The sequence below is a fragment of the Melampsora larici-populina genome, assembly GCF_000204055.1.
Source record: "Melampsora larici-populina 98AG31 unplaced genomic scaffold MELLAscaffold_37, whole genome shotgun sequence".
Classification (NCBI taxonomy): domain Eukaryota; kingdom Fungi; phylum Basidiomycota; class Pucciniomycetes; order Pucciniales; family Melampsoraceae; genus Melampsora; species Melampsora laricis-populina.
Window position 1 is genome coordinate 182067 of NW_006768801.1, and position 27304 is coordinate 209370.

A 27304-nucleotide genomic window follows, 5' to 3' on the forward strand; every position below is an offset into this window, starting at 1 on the left:
AAGAGTACGCCGGACAGACGCGCATTCCTCATAATACACGCTCTCTGATCAGAAGTAGCTCCAAGATTTTTCTATGCTTTTCTTTTTGTTTCATGAATCTGAAATGTATGTCACTCCAATTATGCCCTTTCTCTCCCTGTTCTGCACCCAAAATTGAGTTCCGCTCCACCAAGCCCTGACCCCTCCAATTCAGGGTGTGACTTGGTCTACCCTTCGGGAATTCTGGATGCTTACTGAGCCCACCAGGGCCGGACACCTGCCGGGCCGGACCAGAGTATCCGGGGCCGGGTCATAGCCCTAGCCGTGATACTCGTCGAACTGAGCAAGTTTACAGACAAAGCGCGACATTTCTTATCCAACCTTGATCAACTTCGTGACCAGGTCGATGTCTGCCGATAATCGTGGCGCTTTTGTTGTCATTGAAGGCCTTGATCGATGCGGGAAATCTACGCAGTGCAAAATATTGGCTGATCGCTTGACGAATGCCGGTCGATCCGTAGAATTGATGCGATTTCCCGGTCAGTCCTCTTTGTTTCGAACGCACTTTGTCCGAAGTCCTTTCGATCTCCCTATTCACTGAGGTGTGTGAATTGGTCCGCACAGATCGAGAGACAGTCATTGGGAAGATGATTCACTCGTATCTCAATCAAGAATCAGATTTGGATGATCACGCTATTCATCTTCTGTTTGCAGCCAACCGGTGGGAGAAAAGGCACGTAGATCCCCTTGGGCTTGTTAGTAAAGGCGGCAGAGAGTTCTAGCTCCACTGCCTCGCTGCTGACTCGCAAGTTGTCATTCTCTCTCTACCACGGCAGTGCGATGATCCATTCACAGCTACAATCTGGGACTACCCTCATTTGTGACCGTTACGCGTTCTCGGGCGTTGCTTTCACATCTGCCAAATTTCAGCTGCGGACACCTCCTCAACCCGAGTCATTCACCTCCCTCTCAAGTCCCGATCGCGGCTTACCCTTGCCCGACTTGGTGATTTTTCTGACAATGCCAATGGAAGCAACGGTCACCCGGGGTGGCTTTGGACAGGAGCGTTACGAAAAAGAAGATTTACAGGCCGAAGTCAAACGTCAATTCGAGCAAGTTGTGGAGCCAGCCTTCACGCGTCTACATGGCCAAGGAAGGTGGGTGGAAATCAATGCAAGTGGATCAATTGACGAGGTGACATGTAGGATTTCCAAGACTGTAGATCGCCTGCTTGGCTCCAAGCTAGACCCGGCGGTGGGTAAACTATGGGCCGAGTGAGGGGATGTGGCCGTCCTTGATCACATGAATTACACCAAACCACCCAGAACTGCTCATCAGAATACCGCGGCTCATTCGTCATTTTTTCACAATATGTGCATCTTGGTACATTCACCACACATTTTTGACTCTAATAATCTGGAGAGCCGCCTAAGACCAAAAACCTCTACAAAATATGCTGAAGAAACTCGTTGCGGATTCTGCAAATTACGGGTTCTGTATTGATCAGGCCTGATTTCTCTCTAGAATTCATGTGACGCTCTCAAGGAATTTTCTGAGAGATCATGATTAAATGAGTGTTCACCTTGCAAGTAGCTTTTGGGTGTTTTTGTATCTATTGATGACATAGTAACGAAGGCCATATAGCTCTGTATGTGCAAATCATGCGGAAATCTGAGCTGAGCGTATCATATATGGGCATGTCTCGCAAAAACATTCATGTTTATGTCAATGAGTTATCCTTGTTGAAGGCTAGAAAGGCTCGTTTGAATTAGTACACTGGATTATATGCCAGTAGACCCCGATCGCTCGTTGTGATGAAATTTGTTCCTCAGTAGAACAGTAAAATTATTTAGCATAGTCTATTTATTACTTTATTATAATGACAGGGATTAGACACCAGCTCAATACTAGTATTCAAAGGTGATATCTTGATAATAAAGAAATTATACAAGAGGTAACAAAACTTAAATGCCAAACACATTGTATAACGATAAGAAAGCGTCATATTAAGGGTAAATTTCAACGACTTTTTCGGCAACAGCTGGTAAAGTATCACGTATGTGTGTATCCAGCATTTGTCGAGAAATCTGAGCAAGTCTGCTGTTAACGATGGATGAGGTGTGGGTTAAATCTTCTATATCGCCGAGAACGTGGTTAAGGAGACGAGTGTTGGTGGTGGATTCCAATGCATAAGCGGCGACGAAGTCCAATAACAAGATAAGCCTCCAATTTGAGCTAGCGACGATATCGTCATTTTTGATATCCTCAGCTTCAGGAATAGTGATCAATTTCTTGATGGCGTCTAGGGTTTCATACTTGCGATCCGTCGAAATCTTGGGTGAAGTTTCAAATAATTCGTTCACCAATTGCATCATCTCTTTGTTCTCGTACTTCGTCATTCTTTGCAAAAATGCTTCCCGGACTACGCAACAAGGCGACGGCAAGTGAATCTCAGCTTCGAATGATTGAATAAAAGCCTGAATCTCATTTAAGGACACTTACTAAGAGAGGATTGACCTCTGGTCTTTGAGCTTGCAATTGAATTCTGCAAAGCCGCATTGACATACTTCTCAAAAGACGAAAAATGCGAACGAATTGAATAGAGATAAGAGGATCCCAAGATTCGGCTACTGTCCAGACCATTTTCTTTCGACAATAAATTGAGCATACTTCGGCCTTCTGATGCAATTATACGTTTCTCCAGAGTGACTTCCGGATTGGAGGCACGCTTCAAAGTTTCAGACACCATTTGGTACAAGGGATTCTTGAGATGATCGGGATCATTTTTAATGAGAGATTTGCCGTAGTTGAACAAAACAAGAACTCCTTGTTGGAAATCATCAGACCAAGTGTTAGGAGCACGAATCGAATTTTCCAAAAATTTATCAAGCTCCGCAAGGACCACTTCGAGTTCGACGGAAGCATGTTCTGTGGACAAGATGCGTGATGCACGTTGCAGCGCAGGATTGCCATTGATAGCCAGGTGTAGCAAGAACTCCGGAACTTCGCCTATCACAACCCGAGTGCCATTGCGAATTCGTCAACGTGATGATAACGCATACAGTCTCTGAGATAAAACAACTTACTATTCGAAAAGACCCTTTTTGCATCCCTTGCCACTACGAAGGGATTGGAGCTTTATCAACATAACCGGATGACAAAAGGCGATTCGAGTGTCACTTACGCAAGATCTCATAGCGCTTTCCCAGTACGTCTTGGTCCTTGGCTAGGCTTCTGCAAGCTTCTTGAGCAATAATCTGAAGTTCTAAAGCGCTCATGAAGATAAATCAGTTTCCATCAATTCTTCCGGACCCTGAGTACTGTGGTTGTGTCACACCTTTTGATGAGAAAACTTCTGAAGTATCTCCATGTGCAAGACCTTTGGGTCTAGAGTATCGGTATAGCATTTCGAACATATCCATTTTTTCGCGTTTGGCATCGCGAATAACCGCGTAGAATACACCCATCCAGATCTTCGCGTCTTCGATACCATGAACATCATGGCTCAAGGCATTTCTCATTCCTGTTAGTGTCCTCTCCATGGTGTTAACAAGTTCTTCTTCGTTTATTGAACCACTCTGGAAAGACTTCCAGAATTTCATAGCCTCGGAAGGGAAGGCATTCTTGTAAACTCTCTTGAAGCTGGTCATAGTGACTGGAGAGAGATTTCATCAGGTACGTGGTTCTTGCAAATATAAACGGGATTTCTTACATTTATCAAACAAAGCGCGAGCGTCATCTTGGACTATTGACCCCGGTGTATGTCAGCTTACTTTTCTGAAACAGGACATAGGAAGGATTCGAAGAAATCACATCCAACAAACCTGAATCAAGATATATTTGTCTTTTAGAAGAACCGGATAGATCAACAGAAAGAAGTTTGTAAAGAGATGCCTGTGCCATATTTTTGGTCTCGGGATCGTGAGCTACAAGCTGACGCAAGGCCTTCACACCCTGACTGAATACGCCAGGTGTATCTTCGTAATCTTTCATGTAGACAGAAATAGCATTTATAGCATTCGCTTTCGAGTAATAAACGCCTTGAGGTGGATCAAGACCGGGATCTTTGGGATTCAAGATCATGAGACCAATCCTTCTGATCTCTTCTTCGGCATTAGTCTCATCAATTATAGCACGTTGCGCCGAAACTGACGAGGAAAAAAACAACTCGCGACATCATAAGGAAACCGTTGAATTGGGATCACAGGCTGTGTAACGAGGCTTACCATAGTGGCTCCCAACTCCTGATGCTGAAAGTTCAACAACGTATAGCCGGAGAAAGCCCCGCCGTTAGTGATATATCTCATGCTTACTCATGTGCCACAATATGACTAACCATCTTTTGCTGCTGCTACCCTTTGATACCCTCTACCACCATCAAGATTAGACAATCTTTGTGGTCGAGCTACCAGGTTAGTGTTCAAAACTTGAGAAAAATTCACTTGGATTAGTTTCATGGGCTTCAGGCGAAAATCTATCTGGGTTAGTTGGACGCGTAGCTCACGTTTCTTCGGAAGTTGAGATGGACCAAAAGACCCCATAGCATCAATACCTGATGGTAGCAGACCGTTTCCAGCTGATGGTAGGCGCTCCGACATCAAAGACCGGCTTGCTCCCCCAACCATATCAACCTGCATAGGTCGAGACATCACCAAGACATTGGAAAGATAGAGCAGAATGCAAAGACATGTAGAAACGCTCTCAAATTGAAGCATAGCAACGAAAGATACGATATTTGTGACGAAGTATTGAAATTGAAATTATTAAGAAAGGGTATAAACGTATAGAGTTTCGCGGGATGAAATCAATTCACCTGATATCGCGATTGAAGGCAAAAGTGGGAGAAATTGATTGAGGGAGAACATCCTCTCCCGGGTGCTCTTATCCATCACCGCAGCATGTAAATCAACTGATGACATTCCCGAGCTGTAAGCATACCAATGAACACGCTATCTTATCGACCTACGGATTCAACACGCTAGGCAAGGTTGGAGAACCGGTAAAAGAAAATAGGTTGTTCGGTTGCGATTGATTTTTGAGACGTGCTGCAAAACAAGAACTGACTCCGTGAAAGAATCCACTTCTTATCTACGGGACTCGTACCGGAACGGAACAGATAAGCCCCAAACGTCAAATAGCCATCACTCACCCATGAGCACATCATACAATGAGGAGGCGAAAAAACCTCGGGTCACCCAGATCCGACATTGATAAATTTGATCAGACAAGTCGCTTGGAAAGTGGTTTGTTACAGTATTGGTAACGTCATGTAGATGAAACCTGATGAAACCACAACTCATATCCAAACTTGTTAACGGTTCGAAATCTCTATATAAGAGTAGAAGTGATACTCACAGTCGTCAAAGAATCAGATAAGAGCTACTTTGACTCACCAGATAATAAAAAGGAAACACTCTTAGTGGCACAAATATATATTATACAATAGCAATTCTTAGTCAAACTTGTGGTCAAGGTGTGACACAGAGCCAAAGAAAGTAGAGTTCCACTGCTACTGAGTCTATGATTTGGACTGAAGAAAGGCGTAATATGGGAGTTTTTACTAGTTGAAGTCTCCAGTATGACATTCCTGATATGAAAGAATCTCAGGGTGAAATACATACCTTTCAAATTGTCTTTGTGACATTCTCAAAATTCACCATGAGCTCGGAAAATCATCCAACTCTACGGACAGTTGTTGTAAATGTGATCATTGAAAAACGTGAACAACAAGTTTGACAACAAAATTTATCTTTTGGTAGAGATCTTGCCTCTCAACCGAGAGATCTAGATACATCTTAAGGCTGGGCAATTAGAGTGAAGTCGGCTCCTTTAGGGAATTGCGACTGAATACCCAAAAACGTGATCTTTTCGCCGTAGACACGAATGTCTATGTATCTTCGCTGATGTTTGTAAGAACTCATGAACGCAAACATACCCGATCATTGCTGAGCAAAAACATCCTATTGTACTTGAGTGCGGTGAAGTGTTACACTACAATGGTACTAGTAGTCGGATAGATATGATGCATGGAGACTACAATGACATCCAACAGGCAAAATTCAGTCATGTTCATCATTTTTAGGCTTCAGCCAAGAGCAGGTGAAGGATGGGCTTATGTCCCTTCCACTTTTGTCAATTCATCATCTTGTAAAATTCCTCATGGAGAACTGCGATAAATCCAGTAAGAAGATCTGACTAAAAAGAAATTCAAAAATATTGTGAGATAGAGTGAGTAGTGTTATACAAAAAAAGAATATATGTGAGAGCAAGTTCCATCTTGCAAAACATTATCAAAAGGATACAAAGATGAAGAAACATGTACAAGAAAATCCGAAAGTGAATTAAGAGAAAACGGGTGATGAGATAATAATACAAGACTGTTGATATATGCAAGACAAGAAAAATGTGTATAAAAGAAAAATTCGTGTCATTATCATTTTTTTGGATTTTGTTAAATTTTTGGTAGAGGCTGAGTCAAGCTTAACCGACGAGCGATCCGACGACGAGTTGTGGAGGCGGGCGGACTAGCGAGAGCCATAAGTGGCGGGGATGTGAAACTGAAGCTGACTGTCATGCCAACTGTTCCAGATACATCCATAGGAGACGAAGGGGTGGTGGTGGGAGGAGTGGTACCGGGCGTGCTCGGAGCAGGCCGATGAATAAGGATGGGAGCAGGGAATTGAAAGGCGACCCGTGACATCTTTCTGGGTAGCCGAGTTGGCGTCGACGGTCCTGGTGTGGCCTGCTTCATCAACTTGACGGTAAGTTCAAGCACCGCAGGTAAGTGGTGGAATAAGAATCCTCCATGCGGTGTGCCTTCGAGTGTGGTAGTAGGGATGCTATGCCGGGCGAGGTAGGAAACGACTTTTTGGTGATTGACCAGCGCGTCATCCTCTGATAGGATGTAGTGGGTGCGGGGCGTAGGGTCAAGTGTAACGAATTGAAACCAATAAAAGTGACGTTGTATAATCGTGCAGATGCCGATCTCACGGGCGAGCAGTCGCACAAGCATCTCTCCTAGTGTAGTCGGATGAGCATACACAAAGGTTCGTACCTGATGTGATGGGGAAATGGTTTTGTACATGATGAGTATATGGAGTCAATGAGAAAGAGATGTCAAATATTAGAATGTTTGAAACAAAACATACCAAGTCTGGCAAAAAGGTCAGAACAGAGATCGGATCAATCGCGATAGTCCCAACTACCCAGTCACTCGCTTCCCGGTCGAGGTAGCTGGTCAAGAGAGTTCCGAGACTGTGACCAATCACAAAAGCACCACCGTTCTGCTGGGCTGATGACTGCGAGATCGAACAAAAGCCGTGTTGACGTAGCATCTTGCGCACACCCATAGTCTGCTCGTGCAAAGATAAAACCATTGGCCGCATGTTCGATGAATGTGGGACGTTGTGCCATCGTTTGTTTCGAGCGGTCTCTGCCTTCAAATCATCTTCGTCCTGATTATGTGATTCCGGGGTACCCATGTTCATGAGTTTGTGAACGGTCGAGAACATGTTGAGCGCTGTTGAAACACAATTTCTCAGCAATTTGTCTCCTAGCATGCTAAATAAATCTGGACTTGGTTCACTTACAAACACTTTCATTGCCTACCAAGAACATTGGTCTTTTGGTGCGCCAAAGTAAACCAATTGCGTAGTTGAACAGCTAAGGACATTTCAGAGGAAGCATGTTAGTTGGTATTGAGACTAGGATGGCGGCCTTTCAAGTAAACATAGGGTTCTGTACTAACCGTGATTATGCCACCCAAGCCAGAGATCAGGACGAGAGGAACAGGTCGGGGTGCAGTCTGACTTGGTTCTAGAGTGCCAGGGTGGTACCAGTAACCGAAGGGGCCGCCAGGTGTTTGAACAGTGCCTTTTCGAAATCCAAATGCATAAAAGGCAACATTGAAACAAAGTCGAATGGTATGAATGATGATGTAAAACATCAACGGTCGATATTCGGCTTTGATAGGTTCAAGATTGGGTCGTAAGCATTGCACAGATGAGTTGCGACCTTGAGGAAATTGATAATCAAGAACCGATTCGATTAATTCGATGTCCTCTTCAAGTTCTTGCGTGCGTGCCTGATCAAGTTGTTCAGGAATTGACGAAAAGAGGATCGAGGACACGAATTCTTTGACATTCTCAAGACGGATATCTTCAAATTTAACTTGACCACTTCTTCCGTCCCAAATCGAGACAGACGGATTAGGATGGTAGAACCATTGACTAAAACATTCCCTGGTCTCATCTCCAGTCTGAAAACTTGAAAGGACCCCACGAAGAACGCGCTCCCTCTCAGATGGAGATGGGTAAATCAGAGGGATCGCAAAGTCGGGGCTGTTCAAAATCCGTAGACAGTAGAGGAAGTGAAGGTGGCACAACGAGTCGGCGAAAGAATAGGCAAAAAGAAAAGCCAGAGCCCAAGAGAAGATGAGTGTTGAGGGCCATGATTGAGTATAAGTCAATCCCAAGATGACGATGGTGATGAGATGAGAGATGGGAGCGGAATAGGCGAGGAAGAGGTGGACAATGCGAAGTAAAGCCTTGGCGATACAGATGGTGGGTTGAGAGTAGAGTTGAAATGGCGAAGGTATAGAGTTGTGTGGAGACATGTCGGAAGTTGAGTGACAAGGTCGGGAATCGTAGGTTGTGGATGGTTCTATTGAGTTGATGACTTATTTCAAGAATTGGAGTGCTGATGGTTATAATTTATTTCGACCGCTGTCAAAAGGAGATGATGTTAATTAATTAGAATGAGATCTGGAGAAAAGGGAAGCTAGGTGGGTGAAAGGGAAGAGGATTTATAGGATGCGGATGAAAGTAGACATAAGATAATCAAAATGGAATCCATGGAAAGAGTGATACGTTGATTTCAGAATTCATTATGATTTATCAGCCTGGTTAGTGTTGAAAAGAAGGCGGTTGGCGAGCTGCTTTGTACGCTGGACCTGAGTCCAAGCTCAAAGAGATACTGAGCTCAGATTGAAATAGGCTGAGCGATAAATTCAAAAATAGTAAAAAAGACCATCCCCTGCGGCCCACACCCAAATCTGCATTGAGTCATTCCTCAATTTGGACTTCAACTTTCTTCATTTCATGCTGTACCATAGCTGCGTGTCCTAGGTCTCATGACAATGTTTATGTGCAGCACCCACTTCTCATACCCAGTGCATCCAAGTTCACCTGACCAAGTCATAGAATTGGAACAGGAAGGCTGACGCTTTGGTGCATACCTCACAGTTCACCTCTGATGATTGGACTTCGAGGATGAACTAAGACTGAGTCGTTTGAGAGTGATAAGAAGATGGCAGACTGCAGTCCCCGAAAACTCGATGCAAAGATAATCTAGTCGATACTTCAGGTGCCATCCAAGACATCCACTGACGAGACGAAATCGCAATGGACGGGCAATGACAGGAGAGATCGAAATGGGCGAGCAACTCTAGGTCCTAGGATGACGGCTGGACAGACAAATTCAAAGCGAGATGAAGGCATCAATACTTTGCTTACCAAGAATACCATGTTGCGAGAAATAAGTTGCTCTTTCGTTGTTTGTCCGTGATGGAGATGAAGGTAGTGGAAATGATGGCAATCGTATCGTCAGTGGGCGTTGTTGGCAAATATATATTTGCTCGGTCACCAGTCTTGAAGAAATAAATCGTTTAATTCGAACAGTCAAGCCACAAAGATTGACTGGGCCCCGCGGGGTCAAAATCTCAGCGGTTACAGTGAGACATTTGAATGACCGAATGTTCTCGACAATTTGGTTTTCTCTAAGCTAAGGGTTTCTCCCAGTGAGTTGGATAGTCACCAGGTACGTCCAGACATGTGTGATCACCCCGAAGGGTGACTTCAAAGATCACATCCGTCATCCGCCCTATACATTGATGTCATCTTTGGTCGTGCTTGCTATTCGATGAGGCTATTGGGATGTGTACGCTCTTTTCACAGGATGCGAATGTAGATGTGCAGTTTGGATAACAGATTCATCAGCTGACCAGTTCTCTCACAAATATCCAGAGTAGAATGAGAGTCTGAAACACACGCTCCGTCTCATGAGTCATCGGCTCGTGTTCTTCCCCACCTCCCACTAGCTGCCATTGGATGTTGTAGCAGTCAGCTCGCAAACTCACATGGCTCTGCGGCCAGCTCCGGCTCAAAGCATCTCTCGTGGACAACACCTCATCAAACCCCCACACCAGTTTCTCTCTTCCTTGAAAAAAAAGAACTCTCAGTGGTATCTGTAAGGTGGCAAGGGGAATCCATAGGGCCGCGTGGAGCCCCTGCACGGGTCCTGTTTGACATTTTTTGTTCTCTCTCATTTTTCCCTATGTCTTGTCTTTTCATGTTTAGTTATTGTTTCACCCCTGGCCTGTTTTAGACAGGTAGGAAGTATTCCCTCCGCAACAATCATGTTGTTTGCACCTCAATGCTGCTCGCCTCTTCCTTTCATCTCCTTTTGACGTTCTTATGTTAGTAAGCAACATGTTTTTTCCTTCACTTCTATCTCCGTCACTTTGTTTTTGTGTCTCTTCTCCTGTGGCAGTCTCCTCGTGTCCTTTGGTGGCACGTGAAAAAAACTAAGGATTAGATCCCCGGGTCACCAGCAAAACGCACATAGTTGCAGATTGATTTGTGCCAAATCCATGATCCTAGGGGCTAAGATATGGTTATATAGTTGAACATGGATCGAATCAGATCCCCCGCAGGTCAGAATCAACTTCAATCCCGCTGACACACATCTTCACATGCTTGGTACGGATAGGCTAAATGATTTCTTAACGATCATTCCTTTGCTGTTTCGAAACGGCTGGACTCATTCAATTGCTATTCCACATATGTATCACACGGATACCTCATCCATTTTGCTTCTGATACCCTCTCATGATCAAGGATGTTTGACCGGTTGGGTAGCACTCATTAAGGCTTCTTGCGTAGCATGTACGTAAACTTTACCAAAGAATTGTCCTCGCTCCCCGCAAGACACTGGTCTTTTATACAACCTATCCGAGGCTTACCCCTTTTGCATAAATCCCTTCAAGAAAGAGCATGCGATACAAGAAAGCATGAAGGGGTAGGCCCTACATCATATCTCTTTTCAATCATGCATGTCAGGGATAACCTAGATCAGAATCATCTACATATATGTACAAAGCCAATGTCTGCATGTATAGTTGGATGCAATGAATGCTTTGGCATGTAACTTATGATTGAGGCAAGATGTTCTTTCCTTCTGAAGTCATCCCCTTGAAATAAACCCATATTGAATCCAGATTCTAGACATCCCAACTGCAAAATTGTTCTCTGTTTTAACCCATGATTTTTATCCTTCCAAATTTTTCACACATTTTTGATACAACACATTATGCAATCATCATCAGTCCCAAACCTGATCACTAGACTTAGACATGAAACCCTGAAAAGAAAAGTTCTGATTGATGTAAATTTTATGAATCATATGATCTTGGTTTTCAGCTTACCAGCGAACAATCAGTAAAGTAATCCAAAGATAACATCAAACCCTTCTCCACTTCATACTAGTTGTCAGAACTGAAATGTCTATTGATTTGCATGTGTCTTACTTTCCTCAACTCCATTATCCAGGGGTCTAACTTACCAAGTAATCCCCCAGAAGCACGATGGACTGGGGTAAGAAGAGTAAACCTTGAAAATATAGAAGCTAATGAGGTTTGCTAAATATAATCTTAAATTTCCAACCCATCAAATTCTTGATGATGTACCAATTTTCTCACAAAAGTGATCAGGTAAAACAGGTAAAATACCTCCTTCACATCTCTCACTTCAGAAACACCAAAAAACAACCAGGGAAGAAGTTTCCCTGCATCATGAAAAGGAATCAAAGTCCTCATGAAGTTCAACAAGTTCATAAACCAACTTAACTAAATTCCTTGATGAGATTTACTGGCCAGCTCAAAAAGGCTGACCTTCTGCTTGACCACAGCTAAACAAACATACAGGTTCCTAATCCAAACCCCCACCACCTGTTAAATATCTTAAGAAAAATGTCTTTAATCTCAACAAAAACTTTTCTCCATCTTATTCTGAGATAACTGAAGAGTAAAATCTTGAAAAAAAAGTGTTGCTTCCACCTGATCACTTTCTTTCTAAAAAAATTGGTATCCTTGACTAAATCTCATTACCTTCTATCAGAGTTACCTTCTATGCCAAAACCCACTCTTCACATAACTTCTTTATCCCTCAAGACAAGCTACCTATCCCAACCCCCAAAAAATGACCTTGTAACCAAGTAAGAGCTCAACAAATTCCCTTCTATCATTCTCTTTGCCAACCTCCTCCACTTTTACTGGAGATACCCAAGCATCTTTGCCAATTCTTTCCTCAAATCCAATCATGAAACATTCAAACCTCTTTAACCACACAAATCAGCAAGACTTCTCAAAGTCATACTGTTTCAAGTCTTATCCAGGCTGATCAAGCTAATCACCAAGAATGTATCAGTTTCAAACAAATTTCAGTTTGATTTTCAAGTATTCTTATCTTCAGTAGTTTGAGTGTCTTTTCAAGATAATCCAGCAAGTCACCAGACCTCATCTTGACCTACATATATATACTTGTCTCACCTGACTTATCAGGACTTATCTCAACAAAGTGATCTTAAAACTTACCTAAGCATAAGTATGTAAAACACAAATAAGTTTGCAAAACCATAGACCCACTGAACCCTAACCACTCATCCAACTCATCCATTCCATTCTTTCTCTCTCACTCACTCTGAACTTATCATCTGTATTTAAACACTCAGAAAACATATTATTCGGCATTGTGTGTGTGTGTATACATACAGCCATTCCAATATTTCTTGTTGCTCTGTTTTGAAAAAGAAAAAGTGAAACTAGGTGAAACCTAAGTTTTTACTTGATAAAACTTTAAAATTGGCTGTAATTCAAGGAAATACAGCCAATTTCCAAGTTTTAACTGGTTAAAACTTATGTAGGTTTCAAGCTCACAAACTTTTTCTTTTTTAAAACAGGTGCAACAAGCAATATTGGAATGACTGTAGGTATACCAAAAAAAAATTACAACTGGAAATCACTGTAACAAATCATCTTCCTCATCATCATCATTCAAAACCATTCAAAAAGAACCAAAGCAGAAAAAGAGACATACAAAGATGATTGAAAATCCTTATCAAGTTACAAAAATCATCAAATATCAAGCAGAAGAAAAAAGATAGTGATTTTTTTTTTCAAAAAAAGTGTTTTTTTCAAAAGAAAAGAAGCCAAGAACCTTTTCTCTTATATCTTTTGATTTCAATTTCATTTCCAAACCCGCATTGCCATCACTCAAGTAAAAATTAACTAATCACATTAATTTCATCATGTTTCATATAAATCTAAACCCTGAAAAACCCCACACAAACACAATAAGAAGGCAATTATATGTTTTGCCAAAAAAAAGAAAACCACCCAGAAAAGGTGTATATGATCTTTTAAATCTCTAGAGCTAAATGAATATATAATGCTCTTTCTCTCTTTCTTTCTCTCTTTCTTGTTCTAGTATATATAATCTAAAGAAAAAAACAGAAAAGAAAAGCCCAAGATCGATAAATAAACCAAAAGCCAATAAAAAAAAAATTAACAATCAATCAAACTTTTAAAAGATGAAAAATAGATTTTGTAAAAAAATGTAAAAAACAATAAAGTATAAAAAACAAAAAAGTATAAAAAGGAAAAGTTAGAAAAGAAAAATCCTCTCCAAAACGTTTTCTCGAGCTTCATGTTTTTCCCAATTATATGTTTCGAAAAACGCTCAAAAGAAATCCATGTATCAAATCCTCAGGTTCGATTAATATAAGTGACCTGATCAATTCAAAGATACCTTATGTGACCCACGAGCAATGAATAATAATTTTCAAATATGTATGTCTATATATTTCTTGCTGAGTCCATAGTAATAGTAGTAGTAGCAGTAAGTAGCAGTAAGTAGCAGTAAGTAGCAGTAAGTAGTAGTAGTAATAGTAGTGATAATAGTAATCTTAAATCAAGTGGTGAAAGTTTAAAGAAATCCTTTGGATCTCTTCTTGAATGATGCTTTCATGTATGATTTACTAATTTCGTGTCTTCTCAACCATTCGTGGGTTTTCGTTCCCAAATAGATAGATAAATCGAAAAGGTTGAGGCCAAAGTGTAATCTCCTTTTTGTTTTGGATTGAAAAAGAAAAAAACAAAAAAACAACACGATAGACGAGATCATCTTGGGATTTTTCAATTACCAAGGTTCGAGCGCTTGAGGGATAGGTAGTAGAGTTGAGAGAGAGAGCCGAAGTGAAAGAGACGGCCAAAAGACTTTGTTTTTGGAGTGATTGAACTGAGTCCTCGATGAAGGCATCGTGTGATAAGCCGTTCATCGAGAGGCGGACCAGAGACGAAGCTCTGTAAGTCCATCGGTAACGAGAGCTCATTGGATTGCTCGACGAACCATCTAAGAAGTTAATGGCTGATCAGCTAAAAAACTTGAATGTTCAGATAAGACAAATCCACTTACTTCTTTGGCCCACTTGGCAAGCTTCTTGGTTTCTGAACCTCCAATCCTAGTCCTTCCATTCTTCAGAGCATCAGCAACCCATCTTTGGTCTAACAAAGCTTTAAGCTGTCCATTCGGATACATTTCCGCTAAATCTCCAATCACTCCTAATGCTCCTTTCAACAATTCCTCAGTCTTATCCTGATCAGTGACTACAATATGAACAAAACTACAAATCGTAGTGGTGTGTGGTAACAATAGCTCTGCTTTATTAGCCGACTTCATTCCAGCTAGAATACCAGCATAAGCCTCCAAGATACCTTCCCTCAATTGATTAATGTAATCAACCAGATCATAATTGTTAGGATCTGCACGCATTGCTCCAGCTTGTTGAAGTACCCCAATAGTCGTATCCAAAAACGGTTCAAAGTTACCACCGATTGCCAATGCGATATCACCAAAGCAAGATAAGATAGGTGGTTTGACACTTCGATGTAAGACTGTACTCTGTAGATCTTGTAAAAGAAGTTCCATAAAGCCTTGTGCGAATGGAGTAGCTTGTTCTCCCAATCCTCGACAGATATCACCGACGATTCCAACACCGATACAACATAGAGGATATTCTTCGTGAGATTTCAGAGCAGCATCGAGGAATGGAATGAATGCCGATAGATAAGGCAAGAAGTCTGTCTCCAGCGCTGAGTATAACAGGATAGAGAGTTCAATGATGAGAAAACCGAGGATTCCGGATGACGACTGGTTTATTCAAAAAAAAAGCTTACCAAAGGTCATGGCACCCACGACAAGGAAAGCGTCATCGAGAATGGGTGATTTATGACCAGCTCCTTGAATAAGTCGTAAAATCAAAGTCATAGTCCTATCGGCCATCGGTTTGACCTCTTTACCCATTCGACGGACAGCGTTCTGTAAAAACACAAGTCAGCATATGATGAGAGACGCGATCTTGAATAACTTTAGTAACTCACAGTCAAGACTGCACAAAAGGCGACTTGTAAATCAGCATAGTTGCGACGATCGTCATCTCCAACCAGCTGGCCTTGCATGCCAAGAAGACGCTCGGAGCGTTCAAGGATCACAACCAAGGTGCTTGAGACTACAGGAAGAGCATCTCCTGGAGCAAATTTGATAAGCGTGCCAAGCGCTTCGTAGGCTGAGGTTCTCGCAGTGGGTTCATCCGCAACTCTGAGAAATCGAAACAAAAGTACGAGCATCAATACTCAAAGGTCTACAAGAAGGAAGTCAATTGTACAACTTGACTGACCCTTCGGAAAAGGTAAGGATAGCTTTAGCGATACCTTCGTAAAATCGACTCAAGACCGAAGTAGGTTTTGTAGGGTCACCAAGTTGCTCTGAAAGGTTCATCAGACCCCAGCAGCAATTACCAACAATTCGAGCGTTATCACTTAATCCACCAATCAACATCGTGATCAAAGGTTCCAAGTGAATATCAGGTTTGATTGTAGAGACCAATTGATCTGTCACTCGTCCTAAAGTCCAAGCAGCAGTATCTTTAACATGAAGAGATGGATCGCGCATCATTTCGATCAAAGTCGGTAAGGCTTGTGAGACCAAGGGGTCAAGAACTTTAGGATCCGGTCCGTCAAGGATCGAACCGAATGCCATGACAGCAGCATCCCGTTGATGCCAATCAGTAGATTTGATATTGTTCTCAACAAACGGAATCACTGGTGTGACGATCGCGTCCCCTACGGTCTGTGCCAAGAGAGCCAAAGAAGTACCAGCAGCCATACTGACGTTCCACTCGTCTTCATCGGCATCCTCACTCTGTTTAGTGAGCAATTGAAGCAAGACAGGTAAGATCTCAGGTAAAGCCACTTTGGCAAAGTGTTGAGATTCGCGTTCAGGAGGTTCTGAATACTCCAAGGCTTCTTCTGCTTCGATTTGTAGTTCGATTTCTTCGTCACAGACCGTTGACCAAAATTCAACAGCTTGAAGGACTACGCGATCGTCGGTGTGTTTCATACCGAGTACAGTGAGCTATAAGTCAAAGAATGAGATTCGTTAACAAAGGGATTATCAGGTGATGATCAGAAGCAAAATAACATACGCCAAAGAGGGCCCTTTCCATGTAAAATCTCATCTTATCATAGTACAATTGCATGATCTTGACAAGACATGCAAATGCACCTACCTGAACGTCAGGAGTAGGAGATTGTGTGGCTTCGCACACTACTTGCATAATGTAATTTCTCTCACCCTGAATGGAACCAATGAGTCAAATCAAGACGCGTCGTGGAAGCTCAAGAACTAGAACTTACCTCGCGTTCAAAATTATCCCTCACAAATTCCAGCGAGTTCAACAGAGCGCTGACGGCAGCCAACTGTACCTCTGGACTCGGTTCTTCCTTTCTTACACCAGAAACAACAGCAGTGAGGATCTCATTGGATTGAGAAGCCAAGACCTCGGGTGACTTGAAAAAGGATTGAAACGGCGATCAGATCAAAAGTCAAGATCGAGAACCGATCAAAGAACACTCACAGTACTTTCACAAAGATAACCGATAGCTTGTAGAGTAGCTTGACGTAATGGTACTCCATTAGCTTGATTATTGATGATTTGAAGTAATTGTCCAATGAGACCAGGCCATAGACCCAAAGGAAGTTCCACAGCTCCTACAGCCGCAATAGTTTGACCTGAAACTTGTCTAACAGCTCTTTGTTCATCACCTAACAATCTGATCAGTTCATCTTTAATCTTTTGACGAGACTCCTCAGCCATCGATCTCCAACGTTCACTCAATTCTTCCACTCGAACCGATTCACGTGAGCTCAAAGCATTCTTGATCGCCAAACCTGCAGCATTTCGAATATGAGGTTGTTGTTCTGTAGTGCTCAGGACGGTTAAGAGTGAATCAAGATAAGGAGCAAAGTGTTCTCTAGAAGCTGTCTCGAGTTGATTAGTAGCGCTTGATCGAAGTTCTGGATCAGATGAAAGGGTATTGGAAAGTAAAGTAGCTGCATCCATGATGAGAATTGATCTGAAGAGAAAAGGTTAAGGATGTTAAAAATGGGAGAAAATCAAAGAGAAGGTGTGAATGAAATGATAAAGAAATGAGGTTCAGAAGGCGAAATGGTTTGAAAGATAAGGAAAAAAACAAAACAAAAGAAACGTCAAATGGTTTGTTTTGGAAAGAGAAAGTGAATGGAAATGAATGACATACCACTTGATAGATGAAAGAATCAAAGGTAAATAGGATTGATGGATGGATGGTTGGAATAAAAGTTCGATTGAAGTGTAGTTTCAGATTAGATCAAGTCAAAGGGAAAGTGGAGGATCACAGTGAAACTAGAAATCCAAGTGAAAATTTTAATGTTGATCGAAAATTAAAAAATCAAAAAATCAAATCAAATCAAATTCAAATGACTTAGGAACTGTACTTAATTATTAAGCTCACCTTAAGCAACCAATTCTTCATGCTCTCTCTTCTCTCTGATCTCCATCTTCAACATATCATCAAGATTGTCTAATCAACAATTCATTCAACCTTGACTTACTTAAAACATTGTATGTAGATCTCTGCACGCGCATCAGCATCAATTGTAGATGTGTTTGCATACATAGACATGATTCTTGTGGAAAAAGGCAATTTGGCAATTTGATTTAAATTGCATGAGGAAACTTGAAAATGTGATGGATGCTGGGAGGCTGAGCCAGATGGATAATCCAAAAACCACTCCTCAAATCAACCTCAGAGTTCTCATCATCAATCAACCTTTAAACCCTTTGATACATTCCATTCACTTCAGAATTGAAGATGAAAATCCAATCAACTATATCTAAAGCTGAAAATGAAGATCTTAATTTCTCTCTCAAAACAAAAAAAGGTAAACATTATATCTCATTATCACAAAGAAAAGAAGAATAAGAAAAAAATGAATACAAAAGAAAACACTTTTACAAAAATTTAGAACAGAAAAAAGAAAACTTTCAACAAATCAAGAGTTTATTTAAATCTTGATTCTTTCTTTCTTTTTTTACAAAAGAATTGAAAAAGGTTTGAATCTTTCATTGGTTTTACAACAACTTAAATTAATAGAATTAATTTCTTCAACTAATTTAAACTTTTTGAAATTTAAAAAAAACCCACACTTCAAAAAGAATTTGCACACAAATGAAAACCAACCCAACCAAACTCCCAAGGAATCCAATCAAAAAGAACACTTGAAATTCCCAATTCCCTAAGCCTGAAGAGCTTGTTCTCTTTTAATCCTATCTTCTTCTTCTTTCCAAGTATTCCAATCCACAGGAGGATCCCAAATCCCCAAGGTCTCTCTCAACTCATCAATCTGCATTTCCCAATGAGTTTCCCATTCGACCGAAATCAATGATCTAGCCGACGAACCACACTTCAAAGCCCAAGGTACATAAGTTCTCAACAATCGTGCTCTTCTACCTGATGATAATCTTAAAGGACCGAACAAGGCTGATAAGGCTGCTACTGGTAATCCCATATTGGCTAATTCGAACCATTTGACGATGATTTCTCCTGATACACTTACTGGAAATCCGCCTGAGATTACATGATAGAAATCTATTGAAGGATTAATAGAAAATAGCAAGGTTAGGAATAGGTTGTGTTGGGTTTGGAGCAAGAGTGAGTGACTTACCATGACATTCACGATAACGTTGCATAACATAAGCTAATTCAGGAGAATCAATATACCGAACCTACGTCCAAGAAATCCAAAAAGGAAGAAGTGTAAAATAAGCAGCCATAAGATCTAAACCGAGAATCTCAAATCTCACTCACCGTTTCTCTAGTATCAGGAGACACATGACATCTCTCTAACCACTCCACATAAGTTCTACCAAAACTACCAGGCTCCAAGTTCTTTAACCGGTTTAAATCAATATCACCAGATCTGATCCTAGGTCTGGTTCTTAAGATCCTTCGACCTGATTCCGATTCTAACATTTGATCTCTTAATTTACTCAAGAACGGTCCTGCCGTCGTTTCTGAAAGAACAGCTACCATGTCTCCTCGATGTGGATCATTTAGAGATGCGATGGCTGATCCGACGGCCAAGAAGGTTTGTTCGAAACTATTGAGTGGTACATGATGTTCGTAGTTTCCATTGAGATTGGTTGAACTGGTATTCGGATTGGTATTGTTGGTAGTAGTAGTAGTGGTACTGAGTTGGCGTTGAGTGTTGGGTCGAAGAAATGGTAAATCGAGTTGTTTTGCACTGATAGTGGTTTGACTGGGATGTGAGTAGATTGGAGGTTCTGCACCGATGGCTGCTCTTGAGAGTGAAAGGGTCAGATTGGTAGGTAATCGAACTACTCTTGAGATCGTACGATAGACTACCATCTTGATTCGAATTCGATGATTGATTGGTGATAAGAAATGTTAAGAGTTCGAATGATGATTTAGTTTTTTTCTAAAAGATAAAACTCATGAAGAGACAGTAAAATAAACAGATTAGATTGCTTGTTGTTAGTTAATTTGTAGTGAATGATGAGTTTCTCTTCATCTCTAACTATGGAATCCCCAATCACCCGAATCGAAGAGAGCGATTAACTTTATACTGCAAATCGATTATCACAAATTGATTTGATACTTCAATACAGCACAGCAAACAAGCTCAAATCAATTTACTCAAATCTTGAAATCTCACCATATCACTCTTACATCCTTTGCCATCCACACCTTTTTCCAACAACGGCTCCGGTCTCTTTCCCTTCATATCATTTGCATCTCTGAAAAGATACACTCGATATATCCGTTCATGCTTAGCATAATCAATCAGAACGCTATTCATGGTCCTTTGTTAAAAAACTGATTTACTAGTCAATCATTTATCAAATACAAAAACAATAACATCCTTTCTTCCGTTCTATTGTTATGTATCCATGGTTAGATTCCATCTCAACGAGCTACATACATAAAGGGAGGTCAAGGGAGGTCTGCTTGAAGGGATATATTAAAAACACCAAGATGTTTGATTAACATTTAGAAAAGAAACATTTCTTAAGTTCATCCGTTCTGTTTCTGGTTCTTCTTGTTATCTTTTGTTGTCCTTTTGCTCCATGGTTCATCCATGAGATAGACCATGTTGGGAAACCATGCACTGTGTTATTAAAATCTAAATCTTCCATCGGACCCTTCACCAACATAAAACCGATAAAGAAAACCTTGTAAACACCAGACCAAAAGGAGTCAACATAACCACACTACCAAAGAAGGATTTGTGGACGCGGTTCATGATTCATCCACCGCGGGGCTGTGAAGGCTGTGTTACAAGATCTCTTTTGAGTTTCTGAACGGCTCCATGTGTTTGCTTTATCATGCTTTTCAAACTATGAGAATTCATACTCAAACACGCACCAAACATTTCCTTAAACCAACCCATACGTATTTCACAGCCTCCACTTTTTTTTCCCTTTCAGTCATTTGTTTTACTCCTGAAATCTTTTTTTAGATAAACGGCTAGATTTACTGCAGAATCCCTAAGATGATGATTCAGATGTGTCAGAGTGGTTTGTCAAAGATCCATAAGAAAGATTCTTTTGATTTTTTGAAGTTTCTTGTTTGGTGATCCAGGTCTAAGGTCTTCAACCAATCGTAAATTAAATATCAGATATCCTACTTTTCAATCTTTGAAATGAAGCATAGTTATTTTTTGTTTATCAAAAGACTGTGATCCAAATTGCTCAATAACTACGAGATTTCTTAGTATGCATATTTTTATAAAAGAAAAATTTATATTTGGCAAAGCTTTCTTACATTTAATCCTCAATATCAGATGTATTTATAGTCTTCAACATCATTACTGAAATGTTTTTTCAGCTCTTAATCATTAAACACAATGAGCAATGCAGTAAGTCCCAATTGATCATCAGCCTAGTACATCTGAGCTTCAATTGCCCTTTGAAGTATGTATGGCAAGCTCACACCAAGCGTATAAAAAACCCTACGAGTCAATCTCATACGTTGGAATGATGATGAAGATGCTCGCAGCTCCAAGCAGGATATGATAAGATTTCAAGAAAATTGGATGACATATATATCTATCAAACTTCAAATCTTTTTCAAGAAATCAAACAAATACATGATAGTCTTGAGACTTTCTTGCACCATTTCAACCTTCACAATCAAAGTACCTATGTATACGTATATTCTTATCCAAAAACAAAAAAGTGGAATGTCTTATTGAGTTTTTCTTAAGCTCGATAGAATAGGATTGATTTTGCTTTGTTCAGAAGCCTTCAGAAGCTTAATGCATAATAATAGATTTGAGCTTGATGACTTGAACTTGAAATGAAGCATGAGTATTTTTTCTTGAGACATTTCACAGACTGCGTGTTACTTCAAACAAATTCAGTCTCACGTTGTCAGAATGAAGCATGTCACAAGCTGCGTTAGCTTGAAAACTCGATATGTCACCAATCTCACGGTTGGAACTTGGTAAAGGGAGTTGGTGATTTGGTCAAGTCACCAGGGAAGTGGTACTTAAACTTCAAGATTTCCATCTTACTACATCCAAGCAGCACCAGTTCGAGATGAGAAATCAAATTGACTAGAACTATCAGCATCTCAATGAAAATGAATCAGCATCAGATTTAAAAAGTCATCCGCATCCACCGGCTTGAAAACAATCAACCAAAAGTCACATTTCGAATGGTCATCGATCGATCGATTTCGCCATTTCTCAAATCAGCATTCATCGATCAGATCAAAGTATATCATCACTTACATCAACATTCTGAAGCTCTGAGAGTGATACCCACTAAGTTAATCATCAATCGTAGCCTTCAGTCAAACAAACCACCTTCATCAACTATAACAACTCCTTTATTCTCTTGAGCCATTTTAAATCATGTCTACTTCAACTCCAGATACTCCACCTGAGATACATTTGGATCCCGAGGTATGATTTGATTCAAAATAACTTGAAAACCACATCTTGAATACTTATCACCATTTCTTCAATTCCATAGGTTGAGGAACTATGGTCTTCTCGGGCCCTTCTCCTCGTCCTCGTCCTCCTCATTCTTTCCTTTTGGGTTTCATATTACCTAAAAATCCGGCGGATCAAGACCATTCACGAGACGCTCGTTGCTCTCTTTGCTGGTCAGCTTTCCTCCATTTTCAAATCCCTTACTCCTTTATCCTCTGCTTACCTTTTGTGACTCTTTTGATTCAATAGGAATGGTCATCGGTCTTATTGTTCGACTCTCCCCAGGAGAAGTGGTACAGAATATGATCAGTTTCAAGACCACCATCATGTTAAACGTTCTCTTGCCTCCGATCATCTTGGCCTCTGGTTACGACTTGAAAGAGGTCTTTAACAACCTCACTCTACGGAAATATGCAAAGTTTTGACTGAATTTGACCCTTTTGCTACCCAGGAAAACTTCTTTCGAAACTTTGGCGTCATTCTTACGTTTGCTTTTTGTGGAACTTTGATCTCTGCTGTCGTCATAGGGTACGGATTTATTCCCTCACATCAGCTGGCGACCCTTTCCTGACGGCATCTCTTCAACCCATAGTGCACTAGTCTACGTTTGGGCTCTTTTAGGTCTTGAGGGGCTCTCCTTGGGTATCATTGAATGCCTGCTTTTTGGATCCACCCTCTCTGCTACCGATCCCGTCACCGTTCTTGCCATCTTCAACACCCTCAAGGTCGATCCCAAACTCTACAGTGTAATCTTTGGTGAAAGCTTATTGAATGATGCGGTCGCGATCGTGATGTTTGAGTGCGTTGATCGCAACATTGTACAAAGCATTCTTAAGACCAAGATCATTGATGATTTTCGCTGTTCTCTCATCTAGAACCCTGTCTCATTTTCACGGCGAAAAAATCTCAGTCTTCTCCTTCTTCCATGGAGTCGGTATCTTCTTACTCGTCTTCCTCACCTCGATGGCACTGGGTGTCGTCTTTGGTCTCTCCTGCTCACTGATGCTCAAGCATTCGAGAGTATCTCACTTTCCCGAGATCGAAAGCTGTCTCGTACTTCTCATTGCTTACACCAGTTACTTTTTCTCAAACGCGCTCACTATGAGTGGTAAGCGCTGTGTATTTCGCCATCTCTTTCATCTCACTTCATGCTAATCATTCACCTTTCCTCATCTCCTAAGGAATTGTCTCGCTCCTTTTCTGTGGTATCACCTTGAAGCATTATGCTTATCATAACATGTCAAGAAGAACTCAGCGCACTACCAAGTATATGTTCACCACTCTCTCCTCACTCTGCGAAAATTTTATCTTTATCTACCTTGGATTAAGCCTTTTCACCCAGACTCAATTGGTCTACAAGCCCATCTTCATCATCGTTTCAGCTGTACGTTCATTTCCCTACCCTCTCTTCATTGCGTTTCTTGAAGGTTTTGACTGAATTATTTGATGTGGCATTACAGCTAGCAGTCTGTGTGGCTCGCTATTGTGCCGTTTTTCCAATCTCAAAAGTGATCAATGTATTCTTCAGACGAGCACGCGGTCATCGCACAGATGAGCTACCTCATTCTTATCAGATGATGCTCTTTTGGGCTGGGCTGAGGGGTGCAGTGGGCGTCGCTCTGGCAGCAGGTATCAAAGGTGATAGTGCCGTCGCCCTTCGCACTACTGTTCTCGTGACTGTGGTCTTGACCATGGTGGTCTTTGGTGGCACCACGAGTCGGATGATCGAGATCGTGGGTATTCAGACCGGAATCGAAGACGAGTTGGATACTTCAGACGAGGAGGCCGGTGCCACACATGGTGGCTTTGTCAGTCTTGGTAGGAATGATCATAATTCGACCTTATATCACGGTTCGCGTAATGGAAAACAATCTCTTGGTGATACACTCGACTTGGCCGCTGATGTTCGGAACGATCTACCTGCTGTTGGTCATAATGTTGGTGCTGGATCAGACGATCCCTACGATCATTTTGGCCATCGTCATTCTAGTAACACTTCTGTGCGACGTGAAGGTCGAAGTCCGTCTCCTGTACACTCAATTACAAGTCAAGATTCGGATGACGAAGTATTACCGACTGCAGGCTCCAACCCTGATCGAGGATCTGGACCTGAAGCTGATGAGGCAGGCAATCATGACGCGGAGGCTGGTAACCGGAAGGTTTGGAGGGATGGTCAATGGTTCACAGTTCTTGACGAGCAGTATCTGTTACCCGTTTTCAGTAACGCAACAGCCTCTCGAAAACAAGCTTCTAGGAAAGCTTTGCGTAATCAACGGATCACCATGCCTGGAGGCAATGGTGATAACTCTGGGCTCAGTGATCGACGAGAATCGGATGGAGATTTAGCAGGATCGACGTTTGGATCACAACCCACTTCACCATGGCTTTCATCATCACCATCACTGGAAGAGGGAGTTCATCGACCGCATCAATCAGGAGGTGCGCACCATTATCATTCACATCAGCGAGTACGGACATCGGACCGTAGCGCTAGTATTCCTTCACCGTTTCAAGGCTCATTTTCGGACGTACTTTCTGCCTTGGTGAATTATCCACCTGCTGGACCTTCATCAATGGTGAATTCAATGAAACGACATTCATCATCTTCAATCTTACCGATCATCAATCCTGGCCTTCGAAAGAAGAGAGACAGCGATGATATTGGGATAGTCGAAAGTTCAGGTTTAAGTCCAAGTCAGCAGATGTTAGCAAGACATCGAGCACCAAGTCCATCATCAAGGACAACAGAAGAATTAGTTGAAATCGAACATGAAAGAGGTATGGTCGAATCGAATCGAAAGACTACATCATCATCTAGTAGATCAGGAAGTAGTGTGATCCTTGAAGATGTTCAAAGCAGTCGAGGTACAGGACAAAGATGGGGAGGAGGTAGTAATAGTAATAGTAATAGTAGTCATCAAGTCAGTTCACCTGAAGATCCTAAACGAATGAATCATGTAAAACATAGATCAGGTGATAGAACTGGAGTAGGTGTTAAGAAACTTGTAAAAGAATGATGTTTTAGATTTGATGAAGTTTAAAAGGAGAAAACCAAAAAACTCTTGCGAAGACTCTTTATATATTTATATATATTATATAGAAAAACACACGAATGTGTGTGTCATGTGTGTGTGTTTAGTAGGACAAACGAATTGAGGATGATTGATGAAAGGAAAAAGGGGTTTAAGTTGGCATGAATGTTTCTTTTCTCTTTCTCTCTCTCTTTGATTTTGATTCTTTTTTATATATACATAGAATATTGTGTTGATCATCTTGAGAATAGAAGGTTACTGTTTTCTTCTTCTTCTTTGACTTGTTGAATATATAAGAGGGAAAGGGGAGAAAGCGGTCCGGAGGGTTTTGTATGATGTGTTTGTGTGGGAAAAAGATGTGGATAATATAATTTTGGTTAAGATTTACTACATATATAGAGGAGGAGGATAGATGAAAAGTGATTAATTTATTGTGAACTGGGGAACCCATTGAAAATGTTGATAACTTTTTTTTGATGTTTTTTTTCAAAAGATGAGGAGTGGGTGTTTGGATGATCATTTCATTGGATTTGACTTGAATTGATATGGGTTTCAAGTTGAAGGAAAAGTGAAAAATACCAAGAGACATATAAGCAGGGTCATGCCATACATTTAATGCATGTTCACTTAAGGAAATTTTGACCAGAAATCACATTTTGTGGATTTTTTAATGCAAAAATGAAACATGCACCACCAAATAGACACTTTAAATTTTGCAGAATGTGATTTCTCACCAGAAATTGTTTAAGTGAACATGCCCTTAGTTTCCTTATATACTATTTGGTTTTTTTTGGCCAAAAAAAGTATATATGGGTCCCAAAGTATTTTGCTTTGAGGAGCTGTTGCATACTTTGCTCATCATGGGCTACTGGTCAATGCTATCTCATCCTGACACTGGCAAAAGGATGAAGTACTCAACGAAATATAGTTCATCGTGAAATTTGTGTATGGGTGTAAAAAACAAAAAATGTACAAAAAACTATGCACAAATTTGAGTACTGTAATAAGGGTACTCAAAGTTGAAAGGTAGATTCTGCCTTTTTCAAAACCTAGAATACTAGTTTTTTTTTTGGCGGAGAAAAAAAACTGATATGTAGCCCTCACTTTGAGGCCCCCGTGCTTATAATTCTCATCTGTCATCAACTTCACTTCAAAAACCCCTTTTCATCTTCATATGCTTACCTTCAACTCGAGATGATAGCAACTGCTGCAGCCATCTATCCTCTTGGTTCTGTCCCTCAGTCATGCCTTCACAACTCAAGATGCGATTCAGTATAAAAACCATGCAACCAATCCTCAAATTCATCATCAGATACTGAAGATCCAACAATACAACAGCTCAGACTCCAACACTCCTAATATCACCTCGACCATGCTGTCCTCCAATCAGTGATAGATCCGAATCTTTGGATAGATCACACCAGGGTTAGATGGGACTGATGGGACTGAGGGTGATACCTTTTCAGGTTCAAGGTGTCAGAGATTTAATGATATCTGCTTTGGATTGTAAAATAGGTCCTTTTATCATTGTACCTCAGAGATCATGGGTCGGAGTAGATCAAATTATTTAAATATCTTTTGAATTTGAAATACAACCTCAATAGTTTTGTTAATATCAGTCACCAGTGATATCAGTTGGTCAAAAAGTGAAACTGCCTTTCATCTGATTTGAATCGATTGAATTTGATTTGATCAATTCAAATCAGTGGGTTCAGTCATTGAATAAGTTGATTCCATTCAATTGGTGAGTGAATAATTGGTTGATTCACTCACCGTTTGATTCCTTTTCATCATTCTGTGAGGTTGAAGTGTGTGCTGGCGCTGGAGAACCCAAATCTCACT

The 27304-nt window shown here is 41.0% G+C and overlaps 6 protein-coding genes across 6 annotated transcripts; 2 read left to right on the plus strand and 4 right to left on the minus strand.

The window, feature by feature from the left end:
- Positions 1 to 385: 385 nt before the first annotated feature.
- On the plus strand, positions 386 to 1633 carry MELLADRAFT_44639 (uncharacterized protein; the record flags this gene model as incomplete). Its single annotated transcript, XM_007413461.1, has 3 exons — positions 386 to 518; positions 604 to 716; positions 835 to 1633. The coding sequence occupies 3 exons, from the start codon at positions 386 to 388 to the stop codon at positions 1255 to 1257; spliced, it is 669 nt and encodes a 222-aa protein (XP_007413523.1).
- Positions 1634 to 1985: 352 nt separating this feature from the next.
- Positions 1986 to 4628, minus strand: MELLADRAFT_65774 (uncharacterized protein; the record flags this gene model as incomplete). The annotated part of the gene is made up of 8 exons (XM_007413597.1): positions 1986 to 2401; positions 2482 to 2988; positions 3066 to 3098; positions 3164 to 3244; positions 3317 to 3634; positions 3692 to 3724; positions 3753 to 4127; positions 4316 to 4628. The coding sequence occupies 8 exons, from the start codon at positions 4626 to 4628 to the stop codon at positions 1986 to 1988; spliced, it is 2076 nt and encodes a 691-aa protein (XP_007413659.1).
- A 1802-nt stretch (positions 4629 to 6430) lies between these two features.
- MELLADRAFT_90370 (uncharacterized protein) lies at positions 6431 to 8593 on the minus strand (the record flags this gene model as incomplete). Its single annotated transcript, XM_007413596.1, has 4 exons — positions 6431 to 7033; positions 7128 to 7498; positions 7569 to 7641; positions 7727 to 8593. The coding sequence occupies 4 exons, from the start codon at positions 8591 to 8593 to the stop codon at positions 6431 to 6433; spliced, it is 1914 nt and encodes a 637-aa protein (XP_007413658.1).
- A 5851-nt stretch (positions 8594 to 14444) lies between these two features.
- MELLADRAFT_49594 (uncharacterized protein) lies at positions 14445 to 17714 on the minus strand (the record flags this gene model as incomplete). The annotated part of the gene is made up of 8 exons (XM_007413595.1): positions 14445 to 15184; positions 15269 to 15410; positions 15473 to 15689; positions 15769 to 16505; positions 16576 to 16725; positions 16787 to 16939; positions 17008 to 17506; positions 17690 to 17714. The coding sequence occupies 7 exons, from the start codon at positions 17491 to 17493 to the stop codon at positions 14445 to 14447; spliced, it is 2625 nt and encodes an 874-aa protein (XP_007413657.1).
- Positions 17715 to 18347: 633 nt separating this feature from the next.
- On the minus strand, positions 18348 to 19998 carry MELLADRAFT_49596 (uncharacterized protein; the record flags this gene model as incomplete). Its single annotated transcript, XM_007413594.1, has 3 exons — positions 18348 to 19060; positions 19137 to 19197; positions 19280 to 19998. The coding sequence occupies 3 exons, from the start codon at positions 19838 to 19840 to the stop codon at positions 18708 to 18710; spliced, it is 975 nt and encodes a 324-aa protein (XP_007413656.1).
- Positions 19999 to 22042: 2044 nt separating this feature from the next.
- Positions 22043 to 26000, plus strand: MELLADRAFT_117394 (uncharacterized protein; the record flags this gene model as incomplete). The annotated part of the gene is made up of 8 exons (XM_007413462.1): positions 22043 to 22400; positions 22471 to 22603; positions 22680 to 22813; positions 22882 to 22958; positions 23023 to 23229; positions 23306 to 23538; positions 23612 to 23814; positions 23891 to 26000. The coding sequence occupies 8 exons, from the start codon at positions 22350 to 22352 to the stop codon at positions 25445 to 25447; spliced, it is 2595 nt and encodes an 864-aa protein (XP_007413524.1).
- Between the last annotated feature and the right edge of the window lie 1304 nt (positions 26001 to 27304).